The following is a 13341-nucleotide window of genomic DNA, read 5'->3' on the forward strand; positions in this document are numbered from 1 at the left end:
CAGTATAGAGAACTAGAAAAACATACTGTTATTACAAGTAATTATCTGTCATTGGCCAAAATAATTAGTAAAAATCTCAAGAGACTGACACAACCAGTTCTATTCTTGAGACTTTAATAAAAGTTAAAGGAAAATAAATCCAGTTGTGTGAAGCCAAGCAAAGACTTGTTTCTTTCAGAAGTAAGTGGCTATGGAATCTTATATTTTCAGTACTTTACATGACAGACATCTTTTCAACACAGCCAAGAAAAACAGTGTTACTGTGGTTAAAATGTTTTGCTGGTGCCTGGAAATCTGGATTCACATTGTGGTTTATGTCACAAATTCTAGAGCTTAAGACAAATACAAAAAAAATTTTTTTTCTGAAGAAGTCAGTCTTAAAGTAGTTTGCAAACATTGTTTTGAGTATAAACTTGTGTTGGCTTTATATACTAAATTATTGAATTTGAGTTTTTTTAAGGAGCAACAATCACAACTTTGACCTTGTGATTATTGTGGTGGTTTTGTTTGTTTGTTTTTTAGTGTGTTTTGATCTTGGCTGTATTTTTTTGCCAGTCTACCAAGATGTGATTTAAGGTTTGTGGTGGCTAAATAGATAAGTACTCCTAACGTATTCCTTAGGCAAGTGAAATCTAATGACTGATTTAAAGAAGGTATGACCTGGGCCTGAAACTGGATAAATAACTCTTCTTATGCTCTTTGTTACTTATTTGACCAACATCAGTTAGATTTTTGTAGTCTAAAACTATTTAGAGTACACTTATGAATTGTTGCAAAATGAGGATATATTCAGCTCTCAATCTGCTGGTTTTTCTCAATTTACTGGAAAACACGGTGGGACTTCTTATCCGAGGAAAGCACACTGCATTTGTTCTAATTCTGCGCGTATCATAATCAGAAGCTGGAACGAGAAACATGTTTCTTGTCCATTTAAGTTGCTGTGTGCCTCATCTGATGAACTTGTACAGCCAGGATTAAGAAAGAGTTGTTACCTGTTATCTGCATCCGCATGTTGTGACATCGTATGCTACTCGTGAAGACTGCAGAAATGCATCAGCATTGTATACCCATCCTCTCCTTACACTCAGATCAGGGCTACCTCCACTACTTACTGAGGCATGTGGGTTGAAAATAATGTGAATTTAATTAGTAGTGTATCAGGGAAAATGAATATTAAATACACTATGGCTGTTGCACATTTAACGTTCCGTGTGGGTTCAACTGCACAGTTAAGTGGGACGAGCACTTAAATTGGTAGTCTCTGACACTAGAGACTGCCTGCATGAACTACATTTGCCTTTTAATGCTTTCTGTATATTCTCTGTTACAGCTTCCAGCAGACATATATGTAAGAAATACAGTAAATTATAACACTGAGGTTAGTGTAGATTTTGAATTTGGATTTTACTGTAAGTCATAATGAAAGTCTTAGTTGGCATACAGAAATGTAACAATACATTAAAAACAAACAAACCAAACAAAAAAAATCCCAACCAAACCAAAAAAACCCCAAACAAAAAAACCCCACCCAAAACCAAACCCTGTAAACCCCCATTTCCTTGACTATGTAGTTAACATGTTGTAAATCCTTGTTTTGTCCTGTGTGCCTTTGGTTTGTGCATTAAAGGTCAGAGAATGTCATACCCTGACAAAGCATATGGAACTGAAACTTTTCTGTTAATTCTGTCAAGTGTTATTGGATGCAGACAACTAAATTGTTTGCAGATGTAAAATAAAGTAAGAAAGAGTTGTATCCTTTAAAATCCATAGAGTATGCATTATATTAAAGTACACTGTTAATTGACTAAAACTTCAACTCTAAATTCAAGTATATTATTTATTCTTAACGATGTAGTTAATGGCACCAAAGATGTATTGAGTATTTCCCTTTAAACCTAACTTTCAGGGTAGCAATGCATGAACAGTAACAAGGCAACTACACTTCAGGGATTTCAACACCCACTTTTTTTTTCTGAACCAGACATTTAAATGCTGATTTAGGATGGCATCACCTGTCAAGAAAGTCTGATAATCTGTGGTGAATTTCAAGTAATTTTGAAGTGACTCAAGAGAAATTTAAGTGTATGTTGTAACTATTTACTGGAGGAAAAAGTTAAGTGGGGCTTTTGAATACAAATGCTTAGTAGGACTTCAGTTGGATGTATCTGTTGAAAGATGCAGTTTCATGAGATTGTGCTTTAGCAAATGAATGGCTAGATTTCACATTTAATTTCAGCTAATCAACAGTCAAAAAATAAGTTAATGGTGAATTAACTTATCTGAGCAGAATTGTGGCTTTTTTCCTTTCTCTGAAGTTTGGAAGGGGTTACTTTTAAGTTCTGAACTGCTGTTTTATTACTGAGGGAATGTGATTGGGTGTGCAAAGCTGGCTGAGGATAGTCTTGGAGTAAGTGCTGTATGGTAAAGAACCAAATTTCATTGTAGCTTGTGCTGGAGCTGCCCACCTAGAAGGGGCTATACTGTTACTTGTGCCTGGATTTTTCTCCTAAGTCCCCAGGGCTTGCCCTAGGAGAGGAGCTCAGAAGGATTGGGTATAGTGTGAGCAAACGAGAGCCAAGGGTTGGAGTGGAAGAAAGGAGTAAACCCAGTGGTGGTGCATTGAGGAATTCGTGGCTTTTTTTAAAATCCAAGAGTATGGAAGGCTTGTGTTGAATCAGAGTTTAAATGACTAGGGTCAGGAGAGAGATTTGCATTAACCTTCTAATTAGCCAGTGTTTCCTAAGCAGCTGTTCCTGCTTATCACAAAATAATGACAGATCCTTTGAGAATTTTTCAGTTTGGGTAACAATGAGAAAGAAGTGTGAGTTGTCTTAGTGAGAATATGTCTTATGAGGAGCGACTGAGGGCACTGGGCTTGTTTAGCCTGGAGGAGGCTGAGAGGAGACCTGATCACTGCCTACAACTACCTGAAAGGAGGTTGTGGAGAAGTGGGTGTTGGTCTCTTCTCCCTAATGACAGATGATCGGACGTGGGGGAATGGACTCAAGCTGCGCCAGGGGAGGTTTAGATTGGATGTAAGGAAGAAGTTCTTCACCGAAAGGGTTATCACACACTGGAACAGGCTGCCCAGGGAGGTGGTGGAGTCACCATCCCTGGATGTGTTTAAGAGACGGGTGGATGAGATGCTGAGAGATATGGTTTAGTGGTGGACAGATACGGTTGGACTGGATGATCTCTAAGGTCTTTTCCAACCTAGTGATTCTATGATTCTATTCTATGATTCTATGATTGTTGCTCATCAGTGCTAATAGGTTTGGTTTTTGGTCTTACATGTTTGGCATTGTGGAGGTGCAGTTGTTTAATGCTGTACCTCTCGGGGTTCTTACTGTTGGCAGTCTGGATGGACATGCTAGTAGACTTGTATAAGGTAAGCACTTCTGTTGATCTTAAGCTAGTGTTGCTGATGTTAACCATTTGAATGTACTTTTCACTCCAAATCTGGCATATAAAACCCCTTTCAAACCATCTGTACTTCATACTAAACATATTTCTGCAAACTTTGTAGCATAAATGCAGTTCACGGTACAGTGAAGACTTTGTGCTACAGCTGGAAAAAGAGCTGGTCCAAGCCAGGCTGAGTGAAGCAGAATCCCATTGTGCCCTGAAGGAGATGCAAGATAAAGTTCTAGAGATGGAAAAGGTAAATCAAACCAGGTCCTTCTGCGTAAGATGGCAATAGAAACAGGATGCAGGTCCCTGTAATTCTTTGCATAACTATGCTCTCAAATCCTCCATGTTTTTAAGGCTGCAAGATTCTTTTCAAAGCTGAAGTTAATAAAGCAAAGTTCATCTCTCTGCACTGGGGAAGGTTTGTGAAGAATAGCTCACTTTTCTCCTGTTCCTGAAGCCCACTGCAGTGGAAAACTTGGTTTCTGGTGGAGTCTTTTCTGCAACAAGAGCAGTAGCCTTAGGGTGAGCATTGAGGCGATGTGAAACTAAATAGTTTGGGAGGAGAGGAGGAAAGGGAGCAGCATTCCCAGGTCTTGAGTGCCTCCTGCTTTGTCCCATTTTGGGCAGGGAAGGAATACATTGTTTAGTATCAAAGTCTCTACTGCTTTTTGGATGACGTCCCAGCTTGTAACTTACTGGTACCAGAGTTCAAGCTGTACTCAAACCAACTGTCAAACATCTTTCTTTGAAGAAAAACATAACTGCAGAATAAAATAGAAGAAAAGGAAAGAAAAAAACCTACTCATTGACCTAAAATAAAGCATGCTCCTCAGATCGTGTTGTATTGGTTTTGGAAATTGTTTCTTCATGGAAACTTTAAAAGAGCTGTATACTCCAAGAATGTGGCCAGAACTTGCTAGCTAATTAGATTAATCTGCTGGAGTCAAGTTTTTACTTAATTATCTGTGGGACTTGATGGGAGCCGGACAGGTTAGTAGTGTGGCAGTTTTTACTGAGCATTGGTAAGAATTCAGGTTTTAAGGTATTTTTCAAAGTGACTACTACTTTATTTAACCTTCATCAGCATGAAGATAGCATACACTGAAAACTTAAATGTGAATTAAAACGGGAGCAGTGGAGGAAACTGATGAACCAGACAAACTCAGGTGTAAAGTGGTACTTCACTCTGTCCATAACAAACTCGGGCACATGAGAAAGTGATGGAAGTTAACTCCCTCATGCCTACAGGTACAGGTCTTTACTGCTGTTAGTGATGTGTCGTATAGTCTGGGAAAACTGCTCAGTACCCCAAGACTTGCGTGGCTGTATTAACAGTGATGTAAACGTTTAGAAACACACCCTGTCACTTCCTGTATTTGCCAATACTTGGAGCCCACGATTTGAAACAGAGGTACCAATGAATGGCTGTTGTGCTGGGTTCTCTTAATGTTAATCATACACTTTATTCTCAGCTCTCAAGAAAACCTGGCAACTATCACAGTATTGCGTATCTACGAAAATACTTGTGATTTTCAGCAAAATCTCCTGAGAAATGCAGTAGAAAATGATGAAGCATAGTTTAACTTTGCATATTTAGTGTCTAATGATTTGATGTAGGGATGTTATAGTTAGGCAGACTATGTCCTATTTCTTCCCCTCTGTTTCTTTCCCAGACCTCCATTATTATACTGTTGTTGCTGTTTCATTTCCCTCAGGTCATTCCTGCCATGTGTTTTCTGTTTAGCTTTCCCTAGTCTTTTTACTTTTTCCTCATGTGTGTTTGTAAACATCCGTACGCTTTCATCTGTAAGACCTTTTCTTGACTGGTGGTTGTTTATAAAAATTAATAGGCAAATTACCTACTTCACGAAAATAAGTGTTTGTTTTTCCAGTAAATCTAAATAAAAGTTGTAACTCTAAAGGTGTAATTTCAGTTCCTCATTTGCTTTATTTATCAAGTAGCTCAGTCTTTCAGATTTCTTTTCATATTTTTATGTGCAAAAAATAGTGTAAATAATGCTTTGTTAGGGATACCATATGGGGAAATCTGGAAGTCAGAATGCCTAAAACTGCCTTGTTAATTTTTTTTCTGTAGCTGGCAGTTGGTAGTTATTTGTTCACATTTGATATGTTCAGTAACTTAAATTTTTGAGGGATTTTATTTTGCAAGGGATGTGTAATTAATAAAGTTTGGTTAGTAATAATATCATTCCATGTCTGTATCCTTGGAGTGGGTCTCACTAAGCACAATTTTATTCAAATATATGTTTAAGAGGATGGTCCTTGTTGCAGAGGAACAGCTCTCTTCCTGATGAGGAAAATGTTGCTAGACTACAAGAAGAACTGATTGCAGTAAAATTACGAGAAGCAGAAGCTCTGATGGGTCTCAAAGAACTAAGGCAGCAAGTGAAAGACTTGGAGGAACACTGGCAGGTAGGGGGTAACGATACACTTTGTTAACAGTTTTTTGTTTTCAGTGAATAAATAGATAAGCATAAAGCTGCAAAATTTTGAGATGTAGAGATCAAGTAGAAACTAGTTGCCACAGATCAAGCTGCTAGGTGAGAAAAATCTTTAAATGCAGCTGCTACTAGAAACTACTTCAAAAGTACGTTAGAAATTGGTCCCAAGTTGTTATAGATGGCAGAGAGCCTGTGCTACCAGCTAACCATTCTGGTAGAAAGGAAGTACCTGATCAGTACTCCTGCTTCACTGAATGTTAATGAAGGCTGAAAACAGGCAAAAGTCTCAGGATATGCTTGCAGTTCACTGACTTACTGTAGTTGGGAATGACTGACTTCAGCTTGTTAATTGTCTGTTCTCAAGGCTGGAAGTTTGCATGGGTTCCTAGCTTTTAGGACAAACAGGTGCACTATAGCAACGTGTCCCCATGTAACTCTGAGAGCTTAAAGAAGATAAGGGAACACGAGGAAAGATCAGGCATTATCAGCAATGGCATGCTGTTTTGTTTTTTAGCGTCATCTAGCTCGTACCACTGGAAGATGGAAAGATCCTCCCAGAAAAAACACCGTGAATGAGCTACAGGATGAGCTGATGACAGTCCGACTGAGAGAAGCAGAAACTCAGGCTGAACTGAAAGAGACCAAGCAAAGAATGATGGAGATGGAAACACAGGTATGTATCTGAATACTGGCATGTGTGAATTGAACTGAACACTGGCAAATTGGTGTCCAGTGGTAGAGATCTGATTATGATCTTTCAGGTGTGACTTTAGTTCAAAAATGCTTTTTTTTAGTGCAGATGGACTAGGAGAGAGACTCTAGTGCATGCTGTCCAACTTACTTTGCCTTTCCTTTAGTCTTTTCCAGGACTAAGCTTTCTGAATTTCTCAGTTGGACTAATTGGTAGACTCAGTGAATGTGTGTGAATCTCAATTCATTAAACTGTAACCGGTGTAACAGGAGTACTTTTAAGGTGTTTTAAATTTCACAAACCTAATCCATGATTGTGATAATAGTAATTTTAATTCTTTAAATGGTCGTGTTTTGTTTCCTTTGATGAGATTGCCTGTACTAGATTATCCACTGAGGTCATGAATCTGGTTACTAAACTGGAGTTTCAGCAAAACAGCTGCATGTTGTCAGGTTTTTTTAGCAGAAGCTTTACCTTTCATGTGTCAGAAAAGAAAAGCGTGCGTCGCCATTGCTGGGATTTGTGCAGAAAAGACAAAAATAATTTGTCTGCCAAGATCTTCTCTGTGTAACTGGTGAATAAGTTGTTATTAAGCAAACAAATCTGGAATGAACCTGCACTCAAGGTGGTGGGTGCATACTATATTGGTGAACTCTCAGCTGAATCGGTAAGCACAGTGTGCTGTTGGTCGGAAAGGTTTTGTAACAGGCTTTTGAGACATCTTCCCATGAAGTACCTGCTAAAGGTAATTGTTACTTGAAGGAGACCTGTGCATCTAAAAGGCTGAAGAAACTCAACAAGACTTTTACTTGACAAGCTTCAGCAATCCCAGAAACCAGAGCACGTAAGGGTGTGGTGCTGAAGAGAGATGAGCTAATGGCAAGGGCCATGGTGCCTTTTCTGGCAGAGGCACCGCTGTTCCTATAGTAACTGAATAAAAGTTTCCTCTTCCTTCAAATTGTAACGTTTTCATTGGCGGGTTAATCCCGTTTCACTACAGCTAACACGTGTTTTTCCCCATCTGTGTGTTTATGTTGGTCAGCAGGGGGCATAGGCATCCTGCTGTCTTCAGTGGGCGAAGGGAAGCCGGGAGACCTTTAGGTGCTTCTCCCTTCAGCCTCACGCATGGAACCTCTGTATGTGCGTTTGCTGTTCAGCGCTCGCTTGCAGTCACAGTGGTTCTCGTGTTGTGTACCGGCCTGTGCACAGCCTCATATGAAACTAGTGTGACTTGTACTGATGCCCTCATCTTATTTAAGGTGCCACATGGCTTTCAGGAGTTCGCTGGGCAGAGCAGCGTGCACACAGTATTTCTGACATACCTGGTGTTCCTTGGGTGCATCAGCTTGGTGCTGTAGTTGGGATATAAGGTCACAAAATCTATGACTGACTTAAGCAAGAGGTTGGGAAAAACAGAAGTGCAGGAGCTTTGCAGTAGTGTTGCTACAAGGAGTCCTCTGTTTGAGAACAGTTTGAGTATCCTGGGTATAAACCAAATGACATACAAACGTTTCTGATTATACTTAGAAAAATCTTTCATCAGAAGTTTTTTTATACTAAGTGATAAGTCTTTTTCTGTCAGACTTCAGGGAGTTGAGTTAATATCAAAGATCTTTCCTTAACATGCATTTTCTTTTTTTTTTGTCATAAATTTCAGAATCAGATCAATAGTAACCATTTACGAAGGGCAGAGCAAGAGGTTACCAACCTACAGGGGAAGGTACAGTATCTTTCTGCACAGAACAAAGGACTTCTTGCTCAGTTGAATGAAGCAAAGCGCAGACAAGCAGAAATTGAATGCAAGGTAAACAGCATCGTGAATAGACTATTTTTGTGCTAATGTATATATGCTTTTTAATTTTGTCTATTGTTGGATAAAATTGTGTCTTAATTGAGAAGTAGAAATCACAAAACCAAAACTTTTTTTACTGATTTGACAGTATCATCTGGAATTTACCATCTCACAAAATCACTTGAGGTTTTGACTGAGCTGCTTCTTTGTGGTCCCACCAAGATAAACTTTTACTTTAAAGTGTGGTTCTACTCAGAAAAGTGTCTATGTGTAATATATAAAAAGTCACTCTTACAGGTCAGATTCTGAACACTCTGTACTCTGATCGTCTTTAGTGACAGAAGAGGTTCATTACTTCAGCACTGACTTACTGCAGAATTAGGTTAGGTTCAAAAAAAGGGGAGTAAAAGTAGTATTTGAATGGAGAGGTTTACAGAAGGGAGTGTTACAGTAGCTACTGCCTAATAACAACTAGACTTTAAGGGGACAGCCCAAAAACACTTGGCAAAAGATGGTTTTTATTACTGTTAATACATAAGAAAACCCAATATAATGTTTGAATCTCAGGTTTAATAAATTAATCTTGTAACTAAATCATAACCAATTACTAACAACTTAAATCTTCATAACATAAAACATGACAAGAAATAAAAGATAATTCTTTCAAGCTTTTTTCTCTTTTCCTGAAACTGTTACTGATATTTACTTCAAAAAGGGGCAATAGTAGTTGACAAATTGCTTATAGTTAAGGAATTTTTGGCTAGAGACATGAAAGCCACTTTTTACTTAAATCTTATTTCCAAAAGATGTATGAACAGTCTTTTGTAAAATCAGCTAGAGCTGAACAGTCAGTAATTTCTAAATATGAGTCTTAAAAATGAATGTTAAAAATAACACTGAGATGAATAATCAGACTACCATTTATTAAACTGGCTGTGAGTTTGCTACTTGAGAGCAGTTGCTGTTTTATAATCTGTTGCTCATGATTACATCTTAGTTTTGCCCTTAATGTAACCAAATCTCTTCTTATGTGCACTCGTTTCTATTGTAATTCATGCAGAACATTGTTACTGGTGGAATGTTTGTTTTCAGTTTTATCCAATAAGTGTGCATTTTGCTTGTAATAGCATACATTCCCCAAATACTGCATTAACTGCAATTCTGTCAAAGGCTTCTGTGGACAATATGAATCAAGAGTGTAGTTTGACTGGTTTATCATTGTCATGTAGCCTGGAGACGAAACAGCATCCTTATTAATATGCCTAGTTTTGCTGTAATATCACAAATCTCAGCTCTTACAGTTTTTCATTTCTTGTAATTTCTTTTTTCCAAGGTAATACATAAATCTAGACAATTTAATTGTGTAATAAACTCTGTGTTAATTACTTAGAGCCTAGTGTGTAACCTGTAGTTGGCAATTTCTTGCTAATTTTGCCTTAGTTCTTTCAGCAAAATGAAACTGATTGTTCAGTTCCATTTTTAAAGAAATTTAAGAACAGTTAATGACTGAGATGTACTCCAGGTATTCCAGGTTTTCTTAGGTTTTCACTTTTCCTGCTGTCTTGCCAGTTCCATTTGTTTCCAAAGAAACCTGAATCTCAAGTGTGGTAAAAGATGTAGCTTCTACTGACTCAAACTCCATCACTAGCTTTTAGGAAACAAGCCACTGAATCTTAACTAGAAGAAATCACTTCTACTGACTGAGTTTTGTTTACCATAATTACTGGTTTCCTAAATGCTGAGATTATTCTTGTTGATATTTTTTTTTTCTTAATATTCATGATCTGACATGTATTTTCATATAACCCAAAACTTTTTTGTTTGAATGGATTTTGATACTGAAGGTCCTTATTAATCTTTAGGAGATTGAGAGGATGTAGTCATTATTCTGAAGTTTTTATGTTGACTATAAATGTAATATGTCTTTTAACCTCACAATGAGTTAATATACATGACTTCTCACTGGGATAATTTGTTTGGAAAGTTATGTGTAGTGATGGCTTGAAGTGTGATAGACAGGATCAGCAAAGCAGTGGTTCTGACGTACAGTAGCATTAGATCTGGAAACTTGTTTTGCAGTCACTGTTAGGGAAAAAGTTTACATTATACAATGTTTTGTAACAAGTTGATATTTATGACGTAAAATGAAATATTACCAAATTGATATACATTAGCGGGAGTTCTACTCTTTATATAACTGAGCTAGACTGTGACTTACTGGGATGAGGCTTAGTATAGTACCGTATGGGCTCCTGTACTGTGTAAATACATAAGGTTTGTTTGGTAACTGTATTGCAAGGTGCTCATGTTGGAATAGGAAACTACCTTTCTTCAGTGTAGTTTCCCATCGTACTCCCTTTTCCCTCTACCTCTGACATTTTGTCCTGAACTTTTATGGGAATTAATTCTGTAATAATCTATACAAACAATTCAAAATGGTTTTGAAGATGTAATAATGCTGTGTCGTCAAAAAAATTACATCATGTTAAGCAATATACACAACTGCAGGTATTCTCTTGCTCCTTAAGTGGGACATAACTTAGTACTGAACTTCCTATTGCTATTTCAAGCTCACAAAAAACTTTTCCATTTCAAACTCCAGCTATTTGATAATGTACAGTTAAGTGAGAAATGAGAAGACATACAAAGCCACTGACAGTTGATTTGTAAGGATGATTATTCTTTTTTCCTGTCCCTTCCTCTCCACATTTAAACTACTAGAAGCATGATTTTTCAGCTTAATCTAAGGTTCATGCCAAATGCTTTCACTTCTTATAGAAGAAACTATTTTAAGTTCTTGTCTCCTCACCTCTATACCCCTGTAGGTGAAGGAAATTTCTGCTTGGTATTGTTTAAGACTATTTCACTGTGTAAGGAAAATGGGATTTTAATTTTAAAGGGAAATTAAGGAAAAAATAAAAGCTGAAGCTTAAAGTAGAAAGAGAAACATTGTTTGTCAAGGAAAACCTTGCAGCATCACTGGCTTTGTTTATACTAACTAGGCTTACAAGAAACCAGCATACTCTATGCATGCTATGTAAGGCATATGTTACAAGTGTGAAGAGCTTGCCTCCAGCAATAACAGCAGACTTGTCATACCTGCAGTCCTTCTGGAAGTAGGTTCAGTATCTGTAATTGTAGTAAACAGTATTGCTACCAACTTAGATTTGGCTTGCAATACAGATAATAGCAGGAAGGTTGAATTTAAAAGATGGTATTGCAGTGTAAATACCTGAAATAAAGCTACTTAACATGTTACTGATACAACCACTTTGTGAATAAAACTGATGAGGAAAGTTTCAATAATCTTTCAGGTAATGTCATGGAGCAGTACAGACAAATGCTGAACTTTTGTAGCTATACCTTGCATCTCCTTAAATCTAGCAAGTTTGTTGTTCATGATTCCATTAAAACTGATGTTTCATTTTTCCTGGTTTTTTTCTTCATGTTGTTTTAACTCGTCTGAAATGATGCTCTGGTTTTATTTCTGTCACCACAGCTTGGCTAGGTAGGAGTATTTCTATTCAAAGAGGTGTATCAAGAAAAGCCTTACTTGGATTTTCAGTTCCCTATGCAGAAAGAATTGGTACATTATTTCTGGAGCTTGTGTTTTTCTTTAAAGGATAACTTAAAGTACATAAGCAAAAAATAAAATTTTTGTAGCAAGTGGCATTTTATATCGCCTGTATGGCAACTGTTTTCTGTCACTGGTGTCTACTGTTACATTCTTCCCTCTTCATCTGACTACTGCTGCTGCAGCAAACGCTTAATTTCAAATTGTTTCTTGAAACACAGCACTGATCTTTCTAAATCAGTTTTGCTGAGGAATTTACAACATGAGATTTGTGCCCCCGTCCCAGTCTTGTCTTCACTACCGTATCAACATTTGTGGTAATTATTGAGAACATGATCTGTTCTGGAGATAAAGCATCACTGCCATCTAGAGCAACACTACTGACTCATCTCAGATCCTGAAGTCAAACCAAGCCAGTCTGTCCTTTAGCTTTCAGTTAAATACATGCAATCCTGTGGACTTGCAGGTTTGGCTTCATTCAAACAGTCGTGCAGCAGAATTTAGCAATAAAGGCTAAACTTTTGCTAACACGTGATGGATTGCTCTGAAATGGACTCCCCTCATTACAGTATCCAATTAACAGCATCTGTAGATGATGTACCTTCATTACAAGGATCTTTTTCCAAAGAAACAGCATGTTTTCACGTAGTTACTATGGCTTTGGCATGTTCAATTCTGTCTCAACCCGACTGTCTAATGCGTGGTGGTTAAGTACTGCCGGTTTGAAGTACACGTTGAAATCGCTGAAATACTGGAACTGGCTTAGAGTAACTACAGTTTGCAGAGTTACACTGGTCAACCGTGGAAGTAGGTGTACCTGAGCCTAGTCTGTCTGTTCCCCAGAATTATTTGCACTCTGGCTGAAAATATTGCTCGCTCAATATCTATCACTGTTTTCTTCCTGTGGTTGTACCAAGCAGCTGATAATATAATATTGTTTTGTTCTCTGAAGACTTGAGAACTTGTCTTACAGAACAGAAATAAGGGTATTTCCTTCTCTGTTGTTGTCTAGCACATACAGGTTAAACTTACACTGGCACTCTGAAGGTTACAAGCATTAGCATTTTATTCTGAACTGTCTTGCAAATCTTTGTCGCATACTGTGACTAAAAGAGTTGGACTTAAATGAGGTTGTGCATATATGTGTGTGTTTGGGTTTTTAGATTTATTTTAAGAGGCAAAAAGAGTGATGAAATACGTAATATGTGTAGCTTTGTTTCTTTATATATAAAAGTGAAAAGCTGAAGGATGAGCTGTTTCTTTGTTATGTTGGTACTTTTTTCTTAATTTACAGTGTAACACTTCTGTAACAGAAGACAGCTATTTTCTGGGCCTGGAAACTGATAACAGCATGTTTTCAAAACTACACATTTTTTTTTTTAGATTATTATAGTTCAGAATTTATATTGGA

At 37.5% G+C, this 13341-nt stretch overlaps 1 protein-coding gene across 1 annotated transcript in view; it reads left to right on the top strand.

The window, feature by feature from the left end:
• The window catches only part of EVI5 (ecotropic viral integration site 5), a 69868-nt gene that overhangs the window by 23222 nt on the left and 33305 nt on the right, over positions 1-13341 (top strand). Inside the window, exons 13-16 of the mRNA XM_010153092.1 lie at positions 3527-3661; positions 5704-5844; positions 6388-6546; positions 8222-8368. Coding sequence (XP_010151394.1) covers positions 3527-3661; positions 5704-5844; positions 6388-6546; positions 8222-8368 — 582 coding nt within the window. The remainder of the gene's footprint in view (positions 1-3526; positions 3662-5703; positions 5845-6387; positions 6547-8221; positions 8369-13341) is intronic.

Source organism: Eurypyga helias, unplaced genomic scaffold, assembly GCF_000690775.1.
Source record: "Eurypyga helias isolate BGI_N326 unplaced genomic scaffold, ASM69077v1 scaffold10316, whole genome shotgun sequence".
In the NCBI taxonomy this organism is placed as follows: Eukaryota; Metazoa; Chordata; class Aves; order Eurypygiformes; family Eurypygidae; genus Eurypyga; species Eurypyga helias.